The sequence below is a fragment of the Typopeltis vanoorti genome, chromosome 10 (assembly GCF_054136105.1).
Source record: "Typopeltis vanoorti isolate ZY-2024b chromosome 10, IOZ_Tvanoo_1.0, whole genome shotgun sequence".
Classification (NCBI taxonomy): Eukaryota; Metazoa; Arthropoda; class Arachnida; order Uropygi; family Thelyphonidae; genus Typopeltis; species Typopeltis vanoorti.
In genome coordinates this window covers 5,516,839-5,542,774 of record NC_143558.1, presented here as the reverse complement: position 1 = coordinate 5,542,774, position 25,936 = coordinate 5,516,839, and the positions used below count along the sequence as shown (strand labels likewise).

Below are 25,936 nucleotides of genomic sequence, written 5' to 3'. Positions count from 1 at the left end.
CAGCTCATGTCATACATGAAGCGGCTAAAGAATTGTCAGTACCCTTGACTATTTTGTTTAATTTGAGTCTTGGGTCTGGGTTAGTCCCGAGAGGGTGGAAGGAGGGGAAAATAGTTCCACTGCATAAAGTAGGTTCCAAGACTGCTGTTGTAAATTTCCGACAGATTAGCATATCAGTAATCATGTCAAGGTCTTGGAGAAATTAGTCAAGAAAAGAATACAACATTGGATAGATGAAAATGGGATATTTATGGGGGACAACATGTTTTGTGAAGGGTAGATCATGCCTCAGTAACTCGCTCATGTTTTATAACACAGTGACGGCTGAACTGGATAACGGTAATGGGTTTACAGTGATTCTACTGGACCTTGCCAAGGCCTTTGACAGGATACCACATGGTATCCTGTCATGAAACTCTAATCAGTAAACTGGAGCAGATAGGGATGGATATAGGGTTGGTGAGATGGATAGGAGGGTGGTTGATGGAGAGATACCAGTGAGTGGTTTATTCAGGAGTTGAGTCCAAAAAACGGCTTGTGACTAGTGGTGTGCCGCAGGGTTTTGTTCTTGGACCACTACTTTTCAATTTGTTCATCAGTGATATAGGAAAGGATCTGAGAGGAAATGTTCACTTGTTTGCTGATGATGCAAAGTTGGGTAGAGCAATTGTGAGTGCACAGGATGTCAACATTTTGCAGGATGATTTGGATAGTTTGGAAGACTGGGCTAGGGAAAATGGATGTAAATTTAATGTGACAAAGTGTAAGGTTATGCATTTTGGGGTGAAAAGATTAGCAGCAGTATAGCACACTGGTGGAACCGTACTCCAGGAGATTGATGAGGCCAGGTATTTGGGGGTGTTGGTGGATAGGGAATTGAAGTTTAGGGGACACATTGCAAAAGTGGCTAAATCAGCTCATCAAATCACTTGGCTTCTAAAAAATACTTTAACAAGCAGAGCCAAACAAGTTATTGTTTCTCTGTATCGAGCCTTGATAAGACCCTATCTAGACTACTGTGCCCAGATATGGGTACCAGGGTTTCTTCTTGATGGGGAGGAGGTGGAGAGGATCCAGAGAAGAGTGACCAAGATGATAGCAGGTGTGTGGAATGAACCTTATGAGAACAGGTTGAAGATTTGTGGGTTGCAAAAATTGGTCAATAGGCGGAAAAGGGGTGATATGATTGAGACATTCAAATTACTGAAGGGTTTCTATAAGATTAATCCAGAAGATATTTTTGAGAACAGGACCGGTGGTGGGAGGACTAGGGGCCACACATGGAAGCTGGGCAAGAATGCAGTTAGCAGGAGTGTTAGAGTTAGGTTTTTCACTTGGAGAGTGGTGAATGAGTGGAATAAGCTGCCAGTCTGTTGTTGGTGCTACTATGACCGTGCATGAGTTCAAGGCGAGGTATGATAGATACTCTGTGAATGTCGAATAGTTGTTCTTGACATGATGTTAGGGCCTCCCTTGATGAGTCTGTTGACTCCTTGGAGTTGCCCGTAATAATAATAATAATAATCTACAAATCTAATACAGAGTATGCTATGACCATTGATGAGTATATTATACACTATTTTCACTTTTATTTCATTTACAGCCTTTTCAATATATAAGTTAAATAGAAGTGGTTATATGAAGCGACTCTTCCTGACTCTTTTCTTTTTAGCAATTTCAGAGATATCACCTCTTCTGATTCTAGCTGTTTGTTCTGAGTACAGGTCACATATGGTATAACTATGTTAGCTCTTTCCATGCTTTTGAACAACTTTACCTAATTATTTGGTCAAATGCCTTCTCTAAATCCACAAAAGCAATATGCGTGTCCTTTCCTATGCACATTCTCATGATTCGTCTTAAAGCAAGGATCGCTTCCCTAGTCCTAAATTTTTTCCTAAATCCAAACTACTCTTCACTTTAGGCTTTATTTTATTTCTTATTCTGTTTTGTATTATTTTGAGATGGATTTTTGAAGCATGCGACAAGAAGTTAACTGTATAATACTGTTTATAATTTATCATTAGCTTTCTTTGGTATGTAAGGATTATTGCACTCTGAAGTCTCTCACTGTTTCTTTAATAAGTTCAAAACTCAGAATTTATCATGTCATCAGCTTCCTTCATCAATTACATTTTGGTACCAATCTTGATCTGGTGGTTTTTCATTGTTTAGCTAGTAAAAAGTGCATTTCAAACTCTTCTCTTAGAATATCATATCATCCCCCACCTCCCCAACACACTTGAATCATCATCTTTTTTAACCATTATGTTCACATAAATCCTGTCCATTGTATAGTTCTCAAAATACTGTTGCCATCTCTTTTCTGTATCTTTTGGATCTGTTGAGATATTAGCATTTAGATCTTTTATCACGGTACTTCTGATATTCCCACAATATTGCATTTCTTTTACTGATCTGTAAACAATGTCCATTTTCTCCTCTTTCATCATATTTTTGATTTCCTGACATCTTCCATGCATCCATTTTTCCATCAGTTTTCTGTATTCTAAAGTAATTCTGTTTCTTAATCTTAAATATTCCCCTTTCCTTTTATCATTCTTATCATATTTCTTCATTCTTTGTCACCCAAGGTGACAAAGGATGAAGAAAACAATACTTGACCATTTTTCCCCTCCAACAATTTTTATGATTGCTTATTCTCTTTCATTTGTTCATCTCTAAAGGATTTATATTAATTTTTTTATAGTTGTATATTTTAGCTTATTTATATCATAAACGTTTTCTATTTCACTGCTTGAATCTAAAATTACACTTAGCCATAACTACATTATGATCCCTGCTGACATTTGCTGCTGGGCAAACATTAAAAGATTCTTGTAAAGCTTACTCAGGAGCAAATTATGTAGTTAATTTGCTCTTCTGGATGTTTAAATCACCTGCCATTTTCCATGTGTATCATTTTCTTTTATGAACTTGACTGAAGGTGTTACTAATAGCTAGATTTCTTTGTTTACAAAACTCTACCAATTTTTCACCTCTTCCATTTCTCAAACCAATTACCAAATTTCCAACTAATTTGTATGCTTTCCCTTCAACTACTGAATTAAAATTCTAATTAATACCAAGATCTCATATTTCACTTAATATCAAGTAGTCTATGATCTCATGCATTGTCTACTTCTTCTTCTGTATCAGATATGTTGGCATGTACACTTGTAATATAAGTGTTTATTGGCTCCATGATTAATAAGCAAAAAGTGTTCATTATTCTATCAGGATTACAGCTGTTCAGTTTTTTCTTTTTTGTCCTCTTTTGTGACAATATTCATCACTTCAAAAACTCTCCATTTCTTTCCCATCTTACTTCAGATATACATATAATGTCAATGTTCAATCTGCTTAGCTCACATTTCAGTTTTTCCAATTTTCCCATCCATATTAATGTTCTTATATTCCAAGTAGCAATTCTAATGCAAGGATTTCACCTGTTGACAACTGAAGGGGCATTGCTACCTCTTCTTCCAAACATGCCTCTTCTTTTCAAAGCTCCATTTTTGTCAGTCTATCTCTTTTCTTATGCTTCTTTTTTATAACAACTTATCTTTGGAAATATAATGCAGCAGTTTCCCCTTGCTTAATGCATCACAATACCTTGACCAAGTTGTCACTATCTTGACAGTGCTCAAGATAACTTTTTTTACAATCATTCCACTCATCTAGAGTTCCACTTGTAAAAGGAGGTACTGACAGTTACTGCTGCCTTGCCTCAGGCATATTTATTGACTTCCTAAACTGGATGCTGCTGCTACAAACCAGAAGCACCTGAAAAGGAGTGAACTATATAGACATTTATTTTATGAATGTAACAACAACAATAATATACAGATGACTCCCACTATAGAAAACACTATTCTGATAAACTACTGAAAAGTAATGACCAAAGTACCTTAGTAACAACACTATTATGAATGCTTCTCCAGGGAATTCAAAGGCTCACTGAAGGAGGATAAATTTAGATGATCATACTTAAATCTCTTTCTTGAATAGAATTGTTAAAGACACACAACATCTAATGTTGTGTGTCTTTAACAAATGGTAACCCATTCCACACACACACTGACCACACGAACCTGGATCTCACCAGGGATGACTCTGGAAGGGCAGCAGTTCTTTACCATCCATTCATAACCTGCAAAATCTCACTCGTGTCTATACTGTAATGATTCCCTTACTAACTTGTATGTTTCCATCATATTTTGTCTCCTTTGCCTGTTCCCCACACTTTGAAGTCACATTCTCTCACAGTCCTTATATAAAAATTCCAGAGGCCAGTTGTTATCTTGGCTACTCATTGCTGAATCTTTTTAACCACTCCCTATCACCTTGGGACCCAGGTGACTATACCTGCACAGAGTAGTTCTGATGTGATTCTCATTAAAGCCTTATAAAGTGGAAGAATAACTTCCTTATTCACCTTAAACTCTGCATCAACACTAATGTTTTATGCCAAAAGGTGACTGTTAACTGTACTTCTTTTTAAATTAAAACTTAAACAAAAAACTAGGTAATAAGTCCACGCATTCAATTTATCCATCTATGTGACAGATAAAATGAATTCAGTTCTTGGTTCAGATGGAAAATAACTTATATTTTTTCACCTTCATAATGCATATGTTATAAAAAAGAATGCTCAGACATTTGGAAATTTAATATTGTAGGATATTCAATAACAAACATCACCAAATTAAAAAACTTTTCAAATGGCTTTGGATTTCAGTAACTTACCATGACTAAATTATCTACACTATTTTCATTATATTTTCCCATCATATAGATTTTTTCACAAACTCTATACATAATATGCATTTTTTACAATTTGTGTAATGTTTTGCCACCTTTCTTTTAATCACATAAATAACAAAATGCATCAAATTATTTAAACAAAACCCTTTATAAGTGGGTAACCAAACCCTAAAAATAAAACAAATGTGCTCAAACAGAAAACAATATTCAAACTGACAAACCTAGAGATCTACATATGGGTTTCTGTGGTTAAGCAGCTCTGTGAGAAATATTTGGTATTGAGACCACATTATAATATAAATAAGGAGTTTATTAAAAATAAGCAATTAAAACCTGACAAGTTTAGTATATCATAACACTTGCATCATTAGGGGTAGTGGTACATAAAAGTTTTACACAACAAAAGCCTATTAACAATTAATTACACATATTAGATGTTTTTGATATCTTCACATCTGTAATATGTGTACTGGAACATTGCTTGTTGTTGCTATCACATATTGTGGTATTACACATGCTATATCCTAAGTCCGTGGCAGTTAAATTTTTGATGAAAGCAGACGATACTTGATGTAAAATTACGCCTTGATTTTTATTGCATTGGAGATCCTAAGCATTTGTGAGGTTTCTTGAAATTTTCTTATAAAACAGTTATCATCAATATATGACATTTTTGTTTGTTGCCAGAGAGTACTTGATGGGGAGTAGTGGTTGTGTGGAATGCTAGACCTGATTTATGCTCTCTTCTTTTTTCACTGTCTTTTATGTGTTCAGAGATGCGGATCTCTCCTGACCTTCCTGTTTGGCCTACATAACAAATGGCACAAGACCAATGAATCTCATAGACACCTGGTTTTTTCAAGGGGTAATGTGGAGATTTTGGTGGATGTAGGAATCTTGATTTTTTTTGTAAAGGTAAAAAAGCCAATTATGTTGTACTTGTGGAGCAATGCAGCCAGTTTGTGACATTCTTGATGTAAGATAGCATGATTGCATTCTTGAAATCTTTTTTAAGTAAGAGAGTTGCAGGAGATGTATTAAGAATTTTTCTGATCATCTTGGGTTCAAAACCATTAAGTGCGAGGTTCTGTTTCAGGTAGTGCAGTTCTTCTTTCCTTTTAATTGACATGCTTGAAAGGATGTCGAAAAAAGAAGAGAGCACAACTCGGGCCTGGTATTCCACACAACCACTACTGGCCATCAAGTACTCTTTGGCAACAAACAAAGATGTCATATATTGATAATAACTTTATGTTGGAGGCTTAATGGATTGTATATAGCACTCAAAAAGGATTAAAACAGAATTTAATTCTTCCTATAATTCATCTCAGTCAATGAGACATCTTCAGGGATTACAAAAAAACTAATGTAACATAAATACAAATAACAAACAATACTAAGCCCAACCACATGGGTGACACTAAAGTCCTATCTAGGTGGAGTGCCCTCTAAGGGCAGTTGTAGGTGGCCTGGAATGTAAACACTCTGAGTGCTGTATACAATCCATTAAGCCTCCAACATGATGTCCTCACAGCACTTAAGCCTCTACACACGGATTGATAATAACTGTTTTACAAGAAAATTTAAAGAATCCTTACAAATGATTAAGATCTCTACAGAATGCAATAAAAATCAAGGGTTAATTTTACATCAAGTATGGTCTGCTTTCATCAAAAATTTAATTGCCACAGACTTAGGATATAGCATGTGTGATAGCAACAACTAGCAATGTTCCATCTCGCATACAGTAATGAATTTATCATTTGTATTCTGGTTTATCAATTATGTTTAACAGTTATCAAAAAAAAACTAATATGTATAATTAATTGTTAACATGGTTTTTTGTTGCATAAAACTTTCATGTACCACTACCCTTGATGATGCAAGTTTTATGACGTACAAAACTTGTCAGGTTTTAATTGCTTATTTTTAATAAACAATTCCTTATTTATATTATAATATGGTCTCAATACCAAAACCTTCCCACAGATACTTAGATATGCTTCAACCTACTTTATATACATCAGCTATTATTTCTTGTTAAGTTTATTTTTTTTTTAAATTCCAAACATGCCAGAAAATAAATAAATAAAAATAATAATAATAAATAACAATAATCCCAAATAAATTATTACTTTAACAGTCTCATTCAAATATGTAAAGAAATCTATGATATTTTGTTAAGAATCTGGACACGATAGAAAAACATTACCAGTTTCATGTTTGGTGTACTTAAATTACTAAATTAGGGACATCTGAGTAATTCAGATTACAAAACTATGTACAGTTTTGCAACCTAAACTCTATACAAATACTGTATATTTGTGATAACCTCAACATTTACTAACCTCCTCCTTTCACTGGCGACTAGTTAAATGCCACTCACTCAACTAATGCAATATGCTCAAAGACATTTCTCAATTAATTCAAACAACAGCTACAAATCGTTCAACAAGTGTAAAATATTTGATAAAATCACTTCACTAATTTTAATACAATATAATAGTTACGAAAGTAAAATTGAAGATCAGAATGCTTAGCTAATAGCTAACCAGCACAGCTCAGCTGTGTCTATAAAAATATACAGTAGACAGTGAAATAAAGCAACAACACATTTAGTTGTTATCTCAGTATTGCTAAAATATTTTCATAAAAATAAATAAGATTTCCATAATAAATACAAGAAAGTGACTTTTTTACTGTACATTATTAATAAATTAAGTTTTTATTTTAGGAGATATTTATGTTCTATTTCAGAAATGCATCCAGAGTCATACTAACACTTTTAGATTTCTTTTCTGTTTTGGATGCTTTTTCTTTCTGTTTCCTTTTTATACCTGTTGGCTTTCCTGCTCCATTATTTTTAACCTGAGGTAAGACAGGAGCATTTAACTCTTTCTGAAGTTCTGTAGCTAAGTGAAAATCTTCATGTTCTTGTTTTTCCCATACCGGTATCTGTTTCCCACAGGTACTACATCTCGTGCATACTTCTGGTATTATATTCAAAGAATCCAAGTCTGCTGTTTGTACATTAGATGCATGCCTCTGTTCAGAATCTGTATTACTACTACTGCTGCTGCATGGCAAAAGATAATGATCTATGTTTTTTGTTGTCAGTTCATGTAATTTTTCTGAATTATGATTCTCAGCTTTAATCTCATTAAGTGATGAAACTAATTTAATGGTAGTGAGTGTTTGAATACTTCTGCAGTCTTTGCTTGCAATTTCTTTAATTTCTTCAGAACATGCTTTATTAATAACAATATTCTGTGTCTGATTTGCATTTTTTGCTAAATCTGCTTTAATCTCTCCACTATCCACAGAACATGCTGCACGTTCAGCCATCTTACGTGCAAAGAATCCAGTAGGCATGTTACTTTTCGATGTTTCTGATATGTTCTGCAAATTGTTAGATGCATTATTTTGGAGTATTTCAGTAGGTTTTTCAACTGAATTATCTGAATCGCTGCAGAAAGAAGCACATACTGTGCCAGCTGTATTTAATGCCTGGCTTGTATCAGTTAGTACTGATTTCTCTTTCACACTGTTGAAACTGTACGATACACAAGCAGAATTCTCTTGGACAATATTCATTTTGCAATATTCACTGCCAGCAGTAGTATCTGAAATATTAACATTATTGGTGCTTTCTTTTTTTATCACTTTCTCAGTTTGTTTTCTTTTAAAGGGTGTCTGTTCTGTAGTTTGAACACCAGTTATGGCTGTCTCAGCACCTAAACAGGATTGTTTTGAAAATGCTGCGTATTTAAAATAGTCCTGAATTTTAGCTGTTTTATGATCCAGATTATCATAAAACTTTCCAGCTGACATACTGAGATTTAAAATACAAGGGGACCTGTAAAAAAATATATATATATATATATATATATATATATATATATATATATATATATATATATATATATATATATATACAACATTTTTAAACTAAAAACAATTTTATGTTCTGGTAAGTGTAATAAAATATTTTATTAGATTAATTTAATTAGTGGAGTGCAAGAAGTGTAAAGCTGTGTACAGTATTGATGGAACTGTCTTAAGGGGTCGATGAGGTTCAGCTTCTAGAGATGATGGTAGACAGGGACCAGACGTTCAAAGTGCACATTACTGCTAAGGAAGTGATTATACCAGCACAAAAGAAGCCTTGATCAGATCACACTTAGACTACTGTCTGCAAATTTGGTCACCTAGTATCCTCCAAGATAAGGAAACTACAGAGGGTCCTGAGATGAGTAAGATACTATCAATACTGGAATGCTTGTTATGGAGAGCAGATGACTACATGTAAATTACAGAGTTAAGTGGATAGATGGAGAACAAGTTTTAAGTTGATAAGGAAGAGTTTATCAGATTACCTCATATATTATGCACACTGTGGAGAAAGAACAAGAACCATCTCCAGAATTTCTATAAGTGATGGGCAAGAATGAGGAGTTTTTTTTTTTTACATGAAAAATGGTGGGTAGGTGAGTGAAAGTTTTATCAGAACATGTTGTGAATGCCAAGATTGTGTTAACTGGTTTAAAGTTGAATGAACATATAAATACTTGTGATCAGAACTGGTGCAATTTTTTGCAACAATCTACCTGGTGATGATAAATAATGATGTCTAGTTTGACCTGTTTTTTATAGAACAAAGATATTTAGTCCCATTACATATTACTACCAGTTTCTCATGATACTGAGAAAAAGCAATGTTTAATGAAAATACCTTTAAATGAATGCTTAACCACATTTACTCAACTGTGAGACATCCCAATGAGCAAATCTGCATTAAAACAGTAAGTTCTCACTACATCAAACACCATTATAGTAAACTTCTTCACTATAACATTACTTCATTATTTTGCTATAACAAACTAATGAAGTTAAAATATAATTTTATTTAATGCTGACCATAAAAACAAACTTATATTATAGCCTACCAGTTTAGAAATCAGACAAAAAGAACATGTTGGTGATGTAAACCACAACAGAAGTATCTCTTCCGGCTTAGCACATCATTTCTGTATCTAACCACACGATAGAGTGGCAAAACAGCTCCATGCCATACCCCGATGACGACTACAGACATCGTTTATTCAAGGAAGCCACAATAGTGTCAATAACCGGTGGAAACCGGTTATTGACACTATTGTGGCAATTTGCTCATTGCTCATTCTAAACAGTTCGTGGAAAAACCTTATCCTCTCTCTTAATCAAGTTGAACTACAGCTAGCCAGTAATCACATTACACGTTTACAACAAACACGCATGCGTGATAATGACTAAGAACAATAAGTCCTCTCTGTCACGTGAACGTGTAACCTTAGCTACTAGTTGGTTTACAACGTTTTTTATGTTCCTTTCAATTTGCATTTACAAGTTTTTATGTCTTTTCATAAACGCCTTGAAAAAGCCATACAGTCTGCTGGCGAAACTGGTAGGCTATAATATAAGTTTGTTTTTATAATCAGCATTAAATAAAAATATATTTTAATTATAAACGACCAAATATGTTTAGTTTAAAAACTAATGAAATGGTGACCAAACTCCTGATGCACCAGTGATATTAAATTTCAAGGAGAATTAATTCTGTCTAAGATGGATACTTGCAAACTCATGAATTATCAAAGCTCATTCTTCAGAGGACATATAACTGCTGCTAAAGATCTCCATAGCATTAGAAGAATGAGCAATGTACTCTTCTAATGGAAAAGACCTAGGTTCGATTCTCATCATGACATAAGGAATCTTTATATGAACTTCAATTTGTAGGTAAGTTAGCTGATCTCACATAAAGGTAGCAGTGTCTTCTCCCAGAAACTTGAAGTTTATATCTTGCATACATCAAAACTGACCAGAGAACACTCTGAATTAGCAGACATAAATACTTTAATGGGTAGTGTAAGGTACAGTATACATGGGAGGCTGTGTAGTGTAGTCTTCATGTGATGAGTCTTTGGATTGCATGGAGGTGTTATATAATAAATGTTTGTGTTTACAAGGAACAAACTAGAGTAACTGAAGGAAAACCAACTCCCACAGCTATGTTCCAAGAATGATCAACATGTTGCTGGCAAGAAAGAGAAGAAAATAACAGATGAACCATATACTAAGTAATTACCACTGCATATATAAGTTAACTTGGTGTATATTCACAATCATAGCTTATCTTTTTTTCTCTCTCTCTTTATTCTCTTTTATATTTTTTTAAAGATTTAGTTGTTTTTTTTTGTTTGCGAAAATTTATAAAAACAGATAATAGTATACTGATAATTATGCATAAATTTTAAATTAACCTATTATCCATTTAATATTTAGGATAATTATGGTTATCTGTTTTTGTATAAATGCATGCAAGAATTAATATTATTCTATTAATTAGTCAAATTAATTAAATAGTAATCAATATCTGTTAATTTATTATAAATTAACCTATAAGGGTCAAAGCCAGATAAGTTGGAGGAGAAGACTCCCACTTAGCTTTTTCAGGAATGTGAAGAAATAATCCAGGGCTTCTGACAATGTCTAATCCTCACCTTCTCAAGATGAACCCTGTTAGAGTAAACCTGGATATGAACAAATGAGGATGGGCTGGCAATTCGGGATTTAGCTAACCAAATTGTATTCTTATTCAGTTAAACCATAATGCAAAATGATGGTACAACATGATTGAAATTTCATGATGATGCACTACCTTTATTAAACAAGGCCTTGCTGTTTTCACTAGGAAACTAGGGAGAACAACAAAAAGTCAGCTACTGGAACATATCCCACTCAGCATCAGAAGTTCCCGAATAGTATCATCAATGGTAAAGAAACAGAATTAGCAGAAGAACTGGATAAGTACCAGATTGACATAATAGGTGTTATTACCGAAACAAAGGCAAAAACAGGGTAGATCTTTCTAAGCAACAAATACAAGACCTTATATTCAGGTAATAACATTCAGGGAAAAAGAAGGAGTACTTATAGTATTCAACACTAAATATGAAGATAATCTGGGCAAATGAATTGGGAACTGGATAATGAAACTTAGATTGGCCTTCTGATCTCACAAAAGGTTCTAAGGAAGAAGTAGATGAACTGCTTGAGGCACTAGAGAAGGCAGGCTGACAAAACGAAAAAGGAAAAGTTAGTCCTTGGAGATATCTAAGTGGCAGAGCAGCAAATGATTCTCAGAAATAGAAAAAAAGCGTTGGGAAATTTTCCCAAAGTTTCCCCTAGTAATAACTACACACAAAATTTTTGCTTTCAGAATTTCTAATTTACAATCAATAATTTCGAATGCACTACAAAAATAAGTTGTTTGATAAATTACACTTATTTAGTAATTTCTACGTGTCCACTCAAACACACAATACACTCGAATTAGTTACTTTGAGTCTGTGCTGTGTAGTGAATGGACACTATTTCAAGTTTTAGAGGTATATTTGTTTAGCATCTACTGCCTAGACAGTACAGCCACTTGAACTCAGGCAAACGGTGATGGATTTTTGTAGCTATGTGGATTTAAGTGAACTAATTTAGTCCTTGCATTTTTCATATTAATGTTATATTTTCATATTTCAAATTAATGTTATATATATATATATATATATATATATATATATAACATTAATATGAAAAATATTACATTAGTACACACACTGAGACTGAGATTGGAAACTTGTGCATATATGTGCACAAAATATTTTTGAAGTTGTGTCCACGTGACAGCGCGTTGAGTGCTTCAGACTTCAGGGTGACTGAAGAAAGGTTGATTACCGTGTTGGTAGCAGATTTTGGAAGGACGGTGTCTAGACAATTAAATTGTTTAGCGTTCCTGAAATGCTGCCGGGATAATAAAGTAATCCCGAACTGTGTAAAATTTAAGCACTGGTTTGTGTCACAAAAAGCTTTCCGAATATATAACCGCGCTAGCTACGCGAACAAATCACCGCCACGCGGTCGCTCTTAGCGGACATTAACGAAGCTATTCGTGCCATCGAAGATGAGCTTTCGTGCACTTTGAACCACGATCTTTGGTCGATTTTACATGACGTCTCATGTACCGCTGCCGAAAAAGAATTTACAAAAATACGAGGCCGACAGATGAAAAAGTTTGAGAAATTAAAAAAGAACTCTACCGTCCTTCCAAAACCTGCTACCAACACGGTAATCAACCTTTCTTCAGTCACCCTGAAGCACTCAACGTGCTGTCACGTGGACACAACTTCGCCATTGCTCCCAATCAAATACCTAGTGAGGATATTATGATCCAGATCGAACGCGGAATCCGCCACCTTCCACATCAAGTCGCCAACAGTGTAAGACTGGATGTAGCCTGTGTCCTTTCCAAAGCAAGACCACCAAAAACCAACATATCAAACAAGGAATATAAAGCTCTACAGGAAATGTGGGGGGGGGGGGGGTGGGGGGGGGGGGGGGTGGGGGGGGGGGGGGGTGGGGGGGGGGGGGGGTGGGGGGGGGGGGGGGTGGGGGGGGGGGGGGGTGGGGGGGGGGGGGGGTGGGGGGGGGGGGGGGTGGGGGGGGGGGGGGGTGGGGGGGGGGGGGGGTGGGGGGGGGGGGGGGTGGGGGGGGGGGGGGGTGGGGGGGGGGGGGGGTGGGGGGGGGGGGGGGTGGGGGGGGGGGGGGGTGGGGGGGGGGGGGGGTGGGGGGGGGGGGGGGTGGGGGGGGGGGGGGGTGGGGGGGGGGGGGGGTGGGGGGGGGGGGGGGTGGGGGGGGGGGGGGGTGGGGGGGGGGGGGGGTGGGGGGGGGGGGGGGTGGGGGGGGGGGGGGGTGGGGGGGGGGGGGGGTGGGGGGGGGGGGGGGTGGGGGGGGGGGGGGGTGGGGGGGGGGGGGGGTGGGGGGGGGGGGGGGTGGGGGGGGGGGGGGGTGGGGGGGGGGGGGGGTGGGGGTCGAATAAGATTGCAAAACTCCTTAGACCACATAAAATAAGAGTGGCCTTTAAACCTACAGAAACGATTAGACAATTCTTAAGATCTCCAAAAGATAACCATTCTTTCTTCAAATATGCTGGAGTTTATAATATACCCTGCTCGTGCACCTTGAATTATATCAGCCAGACTTCAAGGAGGCTTGAAATTAGGCAAAAAGAACACATTGGTGATGTGAATAATAACAGAGAAGAAAAATCGGGGTTAGCTTTTCACTTCTCAAGAACGAATCATGTAATAGAGTGGGATAGAAGCATAATTCCTTATATAGAGGAGGACTTCTGCTCCTGATTTATTAAAGAAGCCAAAGCAGTTGCCCACTGTACACAAAAACCTTATCAGGAACCAAGAACTAATCTTGCCCATGATCTGGAAGACCCTTATTAGATCTCTTAACTCACCAGAACTGAATTACAGTGCCAACCATAGAACGTTCCTAAATAACAAGTGGGATGAGCATGCTCAACGCATGTTTTGTACGCGCTATGTTCTTTTGTCTAATATAATTTGAATCGGTTGATTATAGTTTGTAACAGTTTTTTACTTTTTAGTGCCTTACATCAGTTATGTACCCCAAAGATGCCAAGTTGGTGAAACTAGTTGGTAAAGCATAGTTGTTTATTATATGTACTTGATCAATATAGTCCCATTAGAAGTCTTATAAATAAATGTCACCTTTATCTTTGATTACTTTTCTCTTTCCTCACTTCTAAGCTTTTTCAGTAACCTCCAGAATATTTTGCCTCCTGATATTTATTTTCTATGTTCTTACCAAAGTCTTCCCATGACTTCTGTTTAGCTAATTTTACACACTGTTTTGCTTTCTTACATTTTTCTCTGTATTCTCTCAGAATGATGCTGACAATTTGCCAGAAATTATTGATAAGCCTCCTTTTATTTTGAATGCTCCCTTAACTTACTGAGTCCACCATGGAGTTCTGATTTTTCTATCCTTGTAAACAACCTCAATACATACCTCTATGGCTGAATCAATATCATCTTCAGGGTCTGCCACATATTCTCCAAGCTTTGGTTCTTGTTTTCAAACTAAGTTTTTAATAAATTTAGTTTAATCCTTTATCCAAGTGTACGCAAACAAAGTTTGCACCTGAAAATATCTTCAGGAATAAGGTAAGGTGGTACAACACTAGGCAACTCACAGCAAAGGTGGACCAAGCTCTCATCACTCCTTGTCTCAGTATCTCCCATAATGCAAAGCACATCTCCTTGCAGACATGTATACTGCTATGCATTAAGAGAAGGGCCACTATCCAGACCAGTTTCAACCTCTATTGAGGTCTCGTCAGTAGGAGGGAGACCCAAACGTGAGATACTAAGGCAGAAGCAATAGGAGAGGTCACAGGAAATATTACCTCTCCTATTGCTTCTGCCTTAATATCTCCACGTTTGGATCTGCCTCCCACTGACGAGACCTCAATAAAGGTCGAAACCAGTCTGGGTAGTGGCCCTTCCCTTAATGCATAGCAGTATACATGTCTGCAAGGAGATGTGCTTTGCATCATGGAAAATACTGAGACAAGGAGTGATGAGAGCCTGGTCCACCTTTGCTGCGAGTTGTACCACCTTACCTCAGTCCTGAAGATATTTTCAGGCACAAACTTTGTTTGCTACACTTGGATAAAGGATTACACTAAATTTATTATAGTCTAACCAAGTGCAAAATAAACTTCCAACATCTTTCTCTAAATCCAGAGTAATTCAATAATAAGGTGGTACACCTGTTGGCAACTCGTATAGGCAAATATGACCCCTCCTATTGCTTCTGCTTTACTATCTCCCTGAATTGAGTTCGATTTTCAAGATGGTGGAAGATGAATACCAGCATGATGGTTGTTGTTGTGAAGATTGTTTTTGATTTCAGTGGTGATTAGTGAGTTTTAGATTTTGTGAATCTTCTTTGATAGCAGAATACAAGGTAAGACTTTGACTTTTGATGCAATTTTTTCCAGCCTTTGCCCATTCTCTTTGCCATTATAAATATTTCTCAGGTAAGCATATTTGAATACTTTAAGTCCCGACAACTTTGTCCAATCTCTGGATAAGAAGCTGGCGCTCGACCTCCTCAAAAGAGTGTTGAAAAAATTTGAGGTAGTGTGGCCAGGATTTCTAAACCTATATTCAGCGACAGATGACTCCACAGAAGGGGACAACTCAACACCAGGGGAAGAAGAACCTGATAATCTCTGCTCCCACACCAAAAGACGATACTGAAACTCACGCTCGAAAAAAAGCGAAAAACAGCGGAGACTCAGATAAATGAGAGGATGGAAGATGTCTCCAACACTGACCTCCCCACACCCAATAATGAAAAAGTTCCTCCAGTTGTACTACGAGAAAAAGAATGATGGATGGCCCTCAGGCCTATCATCAAAACCACCAAATTGCCTATTCATGGGCAAAAAACGTAGATGACGGAGTTAAAATCCAGCCTGCCACAGTAGGCGACTACAGACACCTCACAAAAACCATGGATGAGTTAGATATTAAATATCATACTTACTCACCGAAGTCAAGAAAAACCTAAAAGTTGTACTCAGGGGAGTAACAGAAAACATCTGCACAGATGAAATAACTGAAGACCTCTGCCTCCATGATCTCCCACCTGTCAAAGTCAGCAGAATGTTACGGGCCGACAAGAGTCCAATGCCCCTAGTACTCGTAGAGATACCCAACACACACAAGAACATATACAATTTAACAACGATCTGTGGTCTGAAAATCACAACTGAGCCACTAAGGAAAAGAGCCTCGTCGGGCCAGTGCCACAGATGTCAGAAGTAACATGCAAAGAAACTTTGCAGAGTAGACTACAAATGCCTCAAATGTGGGCAAAACCACCCCACAGTAACCTGCTCAAAACCCAGGACCTCGCCAGCCAAATGCGCGAACTGCAGGGGCCCCCACCTGGCAAACTACAGCGGCTGCAGTCACTACCCTAAGAATAAAACAGACAACAAAAGGAAACAGATCTCTCAACTCTGCCAACAGGCACCAGAGTTGACGGCTCCCCAGTTGTCTGACACCAAACAAAAGACAACAAAATACCATCTCTCACAAATGGAAAATACCAACAATCTGGAAAGCCACCGTCGAAGCAGGACATACGCCGAAGTAGTCCGCTCATCCAAAGATATCCAGCAGGACCAAATTCTTCCAAACATGACAACAGTCACCACAGCCTCATTGGCAAACATGCTTCAAGACTTCAGTAAGTCAAACCCTTCACCAAACTCCACAAAAAGATTTCTAAAAGAAACTCAAACCATATTATCAATGCTTGTTAATGAATAAAACTAGATTACTCCTAGACTCACTACAGATCGCCACTTGGAACACCAATGGCCTAAAAAAACAAGACACTAGAGCTTCAAGAATTCTCTCACAGATACAACCTGACATCATCCTAATTAATGAAACTTATTTAAGACATGCAGACAATCCAAAACTGAGAGGCTAAACACTATATAGAAATGACCGACTGGACTACAGAGGCAGTGGTACAGCCATATTTATCAGGAACTGCATCAGGCACAATGGAATACTCACCTCCCCAATCTCTAACCTAGAACTTACTGGTGTCGAAGTCCACACAAACTCAACTGGAAGACTTAAAACCTACGCCACCTACAACTCCCCTGCTATTTTCTGACTTGGATGCTGTACTAGGCATAAATGAATCCATCATCGTCGCTGGACAAATAAAAATGGCCATATCCTCTTCAGCTACACAGGATTAAACAACGCTGTTGTAACAGGACCCACCGAACCAACCCACCACAGCCCAACTGGCACAGCCGACATCCTAGACATCGCCATCCTACACAACATCAAATATCAGTACAGCATTCAAGCACTGAATGAATTATCGTCAGACCACAACCCAATCCTACTTCACTTAGGGAACAAAGACCAGTCACCTCCCCGAAACCTCCATTGTGTGGGAGAAACTTAGGAAAGTGCTATCAGAACACATTGGCCTGGTTCCCCATATAAAAGCCAAGGAAGAAATAGACACGGCAATAAAGAACCTCACCATTCAAATCAATAAAGCCATAACAGCAGCTACAGTATCCATGATTACCCACAAACTAAACCGTCTCCCAGAATAAATCATAGACTTAATAAGGGAAAAAAAACAGACAAAGAAAAAGATATCACAACACTCGTGCTCCCCAGGACAAAACAGCCCTCAACAGATTAAACAAATCTGTCCGAGAAGCTCTCCAGAACCACAGGAATCAACAATGGGACAACAAGCTCACCTCCATCTCCACAGCAGATCCTTCCATATGGAAATTCCTAAACAACCTCAGGAACAAGCGCAAATCCCTCCCCTCCCCCCCCTCTGCAAGCAGAACAGCACCTTGCATACACAGATGCTGACAGAGCCAAAGCCATAGCAATAAACCTAGAGAAACAATGCAGTCCTGCATATGAGAACCTAAACATCAGCCATGTATACAAGATCCATTGTAAAGTCAGGTTCACAGTAAATCGTTCCGATGTCAATCCAAGCCCTATAATGCCTACCTCACCCACCGAAATAATCGGCATCATCAACCATCTCAAGATCAAAAAATCCCCAGGTCCTGATGGCATCACTAACAAAGTCATCAAGGCACTACCACGCAAAGCCATAGCACAACTGGCAGCACTTCCCCCTAGTCATGGAAAATAGTTGACATCATCCCAATTCACAAACCAGGCAAAGACCCACACTTACCTGAAAATTACCGTCCCATCAGCCTGCTATCCAACTTAGAGAAAATAGCAGACAAAATCATCCTCAACAGGCTCCAAAATCATGTCAACCAACTAAATATCATTCCACAAGAACAATTTGGCTTCCGTCAAAATCACAGCACCACCCAACAGATCCATAGACTGGTAGAATACATCACCACAGGATTTAATTGGAATCAACACACTGGAGATGTCTTCCTAGACATCTCAAAGGCCTTCGATAAGATCTGGCACCAAGGCCTCCTCTACAAACTTATCATCGCTAACCTTCCACTAAACATGATACACCTGATCAAATCATACCTCTCCAACAGGAGGATGCTAGTCAAAATCAATGAAACAGTCTCAACCCAACGGGAAATCCTCGCTGGAGTTCCTCAAGAATCACTGCTAGCCCCGATCCTGTTCAACATCTATATGGCAGACATCCCTCAAAATCCTCTCACATCCACCATCGCTCTTTATGCAGATGACACGGCCATACTAGCCAGATCCCGTCAACCACATCTCGTTACCAAAAAACTACAAGACACCATCCTGAATCTAGAAAAATGGTTTACCGACTGGCGACTATAATTAAACCCCCAGAAAAGCACAACAATACTCTTCACAAGAAGACGAGCATCCCCCAAAGGAGACATCACCATGTTCAACTCTAAAATTCCCTGGAAAACTGAAGCTAAATACCTCGGAATACTTCTCGATAAACAATTATGCTTCAACAGCCACATCAATAGCACATGCACCAAAGCTTCAGAAGTTATTGCCCAGCTATACCCCCTGATCAAAACATACAGCAAACTAAGCTCAAAAGCAAAAACAAAATTCTACTGTACAAGATAATGATTTGTCCCACAATTATATACGCCTCTCCAGCCTGGAGCCATACCTCCAAGACAAACATCCTCAAGCTACAAACACTACAGAACAAGTGCCTGCGAATGATACTGGACGCCCCGTGGTTCATCAGGAACGCCCAGATCCACCGGGACATAAATATCCCCTACATCTCTGCACTACTATGCTCCTTAGCAGAAAAATTCTTTATGAAGATATCTACACATCCAAACCAACTAATACAACAAGTCAGACACTATGGCGGTAATGACCACTGGAAACATAAAAGACCGAAAACCATCCTAACACTCAATGACAAATAACCACTTCTGCCCTCTCAGGGCGAGCTAATATAGCTCACAAATCTCTCCCATCACTGCTCCTGAAACAGACAACAGGGAATATGAAAAGCGTCAAGCTTCACCCTCTGTGCCATATATGTCCTGCGTCCTTACTATCTCCATGTTTGGGTCTGCCTCCCACTGATGAGACCTCAATAAAGGTCGAAACCAGTCTGGGTAGTGGCCCTTCCCTTAAATGTATACTGCACATCTCCTTGCAGTATACAGACATGTATACTGCAAGGAGATGTGCTTTGCATTATGGGAGGTACTGCGACAAGGAGTAATGAGAGCTTGGTCCACCTTTGCTGTGAGTTGCCTAGTGTTGTACAACCTTACCTCAGTCCTGAAGATATTTTCAGGTGCAAACTTTGTTGTTTGCTTACACTTGAATAAAGGATTAAACTAAATTTATTATAGTCTAACCAAGTGCAAAATAAACAACATCTTTCTCTAAATCCAGAGTAATTCAATAATAAGGTGGTACACTTGTTGGCAACTCGTATAGGTAAATATGACCTCTCCTATTGCTTCTGCCTTAGTATCTCCACATTTGTGTCTGCCTCCCACTGACGAGACCTCATTAAAGGTCGAAACCGGTCTGGGTAGTGGCCCTTCCCTTAATGCATAGCAGTATACATGTCTGCAAGGAGATGTGCTTTGCATTATGGGAGATACTGAGACAAGGAGTGATGAGAGCTTGCTGCGAGTTGCCGAGTGTTGTACCACCTTACCTTAGTCCTGAAGATATTTTCAGGCACAAACTTTGTTTGCTTACACTTGGATAAAGGATTAAACTAAATTTATTATAGTCTAACCAAGTGTAAAACTTCCAAAACTAAGTTTTTCTTGAATAATATTTGCGTATTCAAGTCTAGAGTTCATTTATGAGAGCTTCTCAACTTTAATTATTCTTAAAACTTTTTAGATGGCTTTCTTTTCAATATGATATTTAATTTTATTCTGCTGAAAACTTAATGATGATCAAATCCTTTGTATACTCATGTCATGAGCCACTGTGAAGATATAACCATCACCAATAGCATAGTTAATTAGACTTTCAATATTTCGTGTGTCTTCTCTCCATGTGAATTTGTGCACATTTCCATTTTGGAATATGGTGTTGGTAATGATTAGTCCATGTACTGAACAGAAAATCAGCTGATATTTATGATTATTGTTATCTTCGCTCCTTTTCTAAACTTTCCCAAAACATTTCTTACCAAGTTAGATCCCCAACAAAGATCAACTTTTCCATTTTCTTTTGTATTAGTAATGTCTTGAAAAATTCCTCTGCTCTTTCTTAGTTGAACTTTCTGTGGTACCATATGCACAAATTGGTCTCTATGTCCAATTTCCCATTCCGATCTTGCCTGCATCACTACTTGACACTGCCTCCCATTCAAGAAGATTATCCTTATATTTAGTTTTGAATACTACAGCTACTCCTTTTCCCTGATCATTATTGTCTGAATATACCATCTCATATTTGTTGCTTAGAAGAATCAATTATTTTTGTCTTCATTGTTTCTGTAACACCTGATTGTCAACCTGGTACTTATCCAATTCTTCTGCTGGTGTATTTATTTGAACTCTGCTGATGTTGAATTGGAATTGCAGTAGTTATTTTTGTTGTTTGCCCTTTTCTTTAAAAAAAACGAAAAGGGCAAACAAAATAAAGTTGAGTTCTCACTGTTTTCATTAGAAAACAATGAGAACCTAGTTTAACCAGGGTGACATCAAGCCAGCATAAAATTCTATTATGTTGTACCATCATTTTGGTTTAAGCAAATAAGAATAGTTTGGTTGGCTAAATCGCAAATTGCCAGTCCATCCTTATTCATTCAGTATTCAATTAAATTCCTACTAACAGGATGCACCATGAGCAAGTGAGGATTGGACATTAGGTCTGAAGCCCTGGTCGGTTCGCATTACTTATATGTGGATCTCTTCCTAGTTATCAAGTTTGACTAAGTTACCCTAAACTAGAAGAGTAACAAAAAGGAATGGTGTATTTTTAAAGGAATAGTGTATGTTATATTAGTGTTTTTTTTTGGAGGCTTAATGGATTTTTTACAACACTCAAAAAGAATTAAATTAGAATTTAATACTTCCTATATTTCGTCCTAGTCACTAGGACATCTACGGGGATTACAAAAACATTTAATGTAACATATGCACAAATAACAAACAATACTAAGCCCAACCACGTGGGTGACACTAAAGTCCTATCTAGGTAGAGCACCCTCTAAGGGCAGTAGTAGGTGGCCTGGAATGTAAGGTGGGAACTCTGGTGATGAGTGTTTCCCAAATCTTCGGAAGCTTAATGCAACCATATTTATTGAGATTTGGTTGGTTTTTGAGAGCTGCTGCTGCTTCTAAGAAAAGTCTATCTTTCTTGAATTTGCTGTGGTGGAGCATGGTGGTTTTCTTCCATGATACTCTGTGGGTGGTGTCCAAAACATGGTCAGCCAAGCCCGAATGGCCATAGTTGTGTTTGAAGATGTAAGACTTGTGTTCCTCTAGACGGATGGATGCTGATCTGCCTGTCTGTCCAAAGTACGCCAGCTTACAGGAACAGGGTACTTTGTAAACTCCAGGCAGAGAGAGAGAGGAGGGAGCTGATCTTTCGTAGAACGGATAAGGGTAGCCAGTTTGCGATGGGGCTTATATGCTGTGTGTAGATTGTACTGTTTTAGTATCTTGGCTATTTTTTCAGATGTGCCATGGATGTAGGGTATGGTGATGGCATTTTTAAAATCTTGTTGACGAGAAGGAAGGGGAATGGGGGAGGAGTTGATTATTTTTTTGATACTGTGATCGCTGTAGCCATTGGAGAGGAAAGTGCTGTGTATGTGGTTAAGCTCATTAGTGAGGGCAGTTCCACTGGAACAAAGATTGTGGGCTCTCTTGGTAAGAGTTTTAATAATGCCAAATTGTTGAGAGGGGTGGTGGTGGGAGAGTTTGTGAATGTATCTGCCTGTGTGTGTGGGTTTTCTGTATACAGTGAAGGTAAGTGTATCATTAGGCAGGCGTGTGACTAAGGTGTCTAGGAAGGGTAAACAATTGTTCTTTTCCTTTTCCATAGTGAACTGGATTCTTGGATGTAAACTATTGAGATGACTGAGGAAGGAGTCTAACGTGTCTGGGCCATGAGGCCAAATAGAGAACATATCATCTACATATCTTAGCCAGATAGAAGGTTTGAGTGGGGCTGAGTCTATGGCTCGTTTTTCGAAATCTTCCATATAGAAATTGGCAAGGGGGGGGTGAGAGGGGGGAACCCTTGGCAGTTCCCTCTATCTGCTTGTAGATTTTGTTGTTCCAAGAGAAATATCCAGAGTTAATGGCAAAGGAAAAGAGATCTAAGATGTCAGAGGGAAAAACGTTTTCTAAGAGAGATAAGGTGTCCTTCCTCAGTCATCTCAATAGTTTACATCCAAGAATCCAGTTCACTATGGAAAAGGAAAAGAACAATTGCTTACCCTTCCTAGACACCTTAGTCACACGCCTGCCTAATGATACACTTACCTTCACCGTATACAAGAAACCCACACACACAGGCAGATACATTCACAAACTCTCCCACCACCACCACCCCTCTCAACAATTTGGCATTATTAAAACTCTTACCAAGAGAGCCCACAATCTTTGTTCCAGTGGAACCGCCCTCACTAATGACCTTAACCACATACACAGCACTTTCCTCTCCAATGGCTACAGCGATCACAGTATCAAAAAAATAATCAACTCCTCCCCTATTCCCCTTCCTTCTCGTCAACAAGATTTTAAAAATGCCATCACCATACCCTACATCCGTGGCACATCTGAAAAAATAGCCAAGATACTAAAACAGTACAATCTACACACAGCATATAAGCCCCATCGCAAACTGGCTACCCTTATCCGTTCTACGAAAGATCAGCTCCCTCCTCTCTCTCTCTGCCTGGAGTTTACAAAGTACCCTGTTCCTGTAAGCTGGCGTACTTTGGACAGACAGGCAGATCAGCATCCATCCGTCTAGAGGAACACAAGTCTTACATCTTCAAACACAACTATGGCCATTCAGGCTTGGCTGACCATGTTTTGGACCACCCACAGAGTATCATGGAAGAAAACCACCATGCTCCGCCACAGCAAATTCAAGAAAGATAGACTTTTCTTAGAAGCAGCAGCAGCTCTCAAAAACCAACCAAATCTCAATAAATATGGTTGCATTAAGCTTCCGAAGATTTGGGAAACACTCATCACCAGAGTTCCCACCTTACATTCCAGGCTACCTACTGCCCTTAGAGGGCGCTCTACCTAGATAGGACTTTAGTGTCACCCATGTGGTTGGGCTTAGTATTGTTTGTTATTTGTGCATATGTTACATTAAATGTTTTTGTAATCCCCGTAGATGTCCTAGTGACTAGGACGAAATATAGGAAGTATTAAATTCTAATTTAAATCTTTTAGAGTGTTGTAAAAAATCCATTAAGCCTCCAACATGATGTCCTCACAGCACTTAAGCCTCTACACACTTATATTAGTGTTTGTTCCTAAAGAAAATATAACAAATCATTTCTTTAGCTCCTATGATTGATATCTCATATGAACTTTGAAAGAGTTTTGAATTCTTTCCTTCTCCATGAATATGAACATGCAATTAACATGCTAGTAGTTTGCAGATGCTAGTGTTCATAACTAAGCTGATAAGAACTGTTACTGAATGGTAGATGCTGTGCTGTAGAGATGGAAAATAAAGTAGAACAGACAGTGAATTTTTGCTTTTTGAATATTGCAGGACTGGTTCTTCTTAATTAGCTATGTTTCCAATTTCTGACATACAGAATTACTACTCACAAAAATCAGAGAATTTCTGTAGAGAATCTGTACAACCTATAGGGTTATGATTATTATGTCTTAGAGAGGAGAGGGGAAAAAAGTTTTCAAACAAACAATAAGTCCTTCTCAGCTTGGTTATGAACACTAGCATCTGCATACTACTATTGACTTCTAATCGACACTATTAGAAGTCAATATTGTACTATAGTCAACTTTCACTATAACAAATTCACTCAATAAACCAAACTGAAAAGCCCAAAGTAACATTCTATGGATACAATGCTATGCTAAAAGAAATTCATTACAGAACTGTCCAATATAACACATCATTTTTATAGTTTCTACAAGTTTGGAAAGTGAGAATTTGACTATCAATTTAAGAGTAATAAATTGCAAAATTTTATTTATTCAAAGCATCTCACCATGTTTCACTTGATGAAGCTGTGTTAAATTTCTGTATTAGCATGAACGAATCTCTGGCCAACTTAGCAGCATCATAAATATGTATTGGACAGGAACGTGATAAGGACTCAGAACCAGAATCAGCTTGATAGCGAAAGCTAACAGTTAATAATTTTGCAACTCTTTTGTTCTAAATTTAAAAAAAAAAAAATCACTTTTTTTCCATTAAAAATAAGAAAATCAAACAATTCATCACTGAATTCTTATTTAATATACTTCTGGAAATTAAGATTATGAAGGTCACAGTACAATTACATTTGTATTTTAAGAAGTGATAAGAAGAAATTATTAAAAATCAATTCATATAAGAGTATACATGCTGAAAAGGGGAAAAAATATAAAATCAAATGACTGGTATTATTCCCTGAACAAAAAGATGATAAAATAATAAATAGCAAGTTGGGCTTTTGCTAACTTATGTGAATCCTCTTAGATTTTTTAGATGGATTATTGATCACTATTCTTATTTTCATCCCTTTGAAAGGATGATCAAAACCTTATACAATAGAACCATAATCGCTTTACTTCTATATTTTCACGTCCTCCACACTGCTGCCATAATCCTTTGTGATGACCTCAGAATTTTAGAATGTAATCCCTAAAACTTCTTCAAGATATCTCCACCTACTCTACATCCTGCTCTTGACCAATTTTCAAAACCTTACACTTCACAACATCAAACTAGAAACTCCATTCAGAGTTCATTTATTCTCCTTGTTGGGCCACAACATCTGCACTACTTATCACAGTCCTCTCCTCCTCCCCAACTTATCATCTGCATATCTCCATTTAAACTTCTCCAGATTTTACTAATTTAAAAACTAAACAATAATATCCCAGTGGCACACCATGAGCAACTTTTCTCTTCTGGGATAACTATCTATTATTTAACCCAAATGTTTCCAATTAATTACCAACTTGTCATGTGGAAATTTATCAAAGGCCTTTGCAAAATTTTGATTTTGCAAAGGCCTTGTCCAATGCCTCAATTATATG

General features: G+C 38.0%; 1 protein-coding gene across 2 annotated transcripts in view; it reads right to left on the bottom strand.

The window, feature by feature from the left end:
- Positions 1 to 6,961: 6,961 nt before the first annotated feature.
- The window catches only part of LOC150102145 (DNA polymerase eta-like), a 111,893-nt gene continuing 92,918 nt past the window's right edge, over positions 6,962 to 25,936 (bottom strand). For both annotated transcript variants that reach the window (XM_090399260.1, XM_090399262.1), the window contains exons 10-11: positions 24,901 to 25,070; positions 6,962 to 8,623 (exon numbers count right to left, since the gene is read on the bottom strand). In XM_090399260.1, coding sequence (XP_090255386.1) covers positions 7,516 to 8,623; positions 24,901 to 25,070 — 1,278 coding nt within the window. In that variant the 3' untranslated portion in view covers positions 6,962 to 7,515. The remainder of the gene's footprint in view (positions 8,624 to 24,900; positions 25,071 to 25,936) is intronic.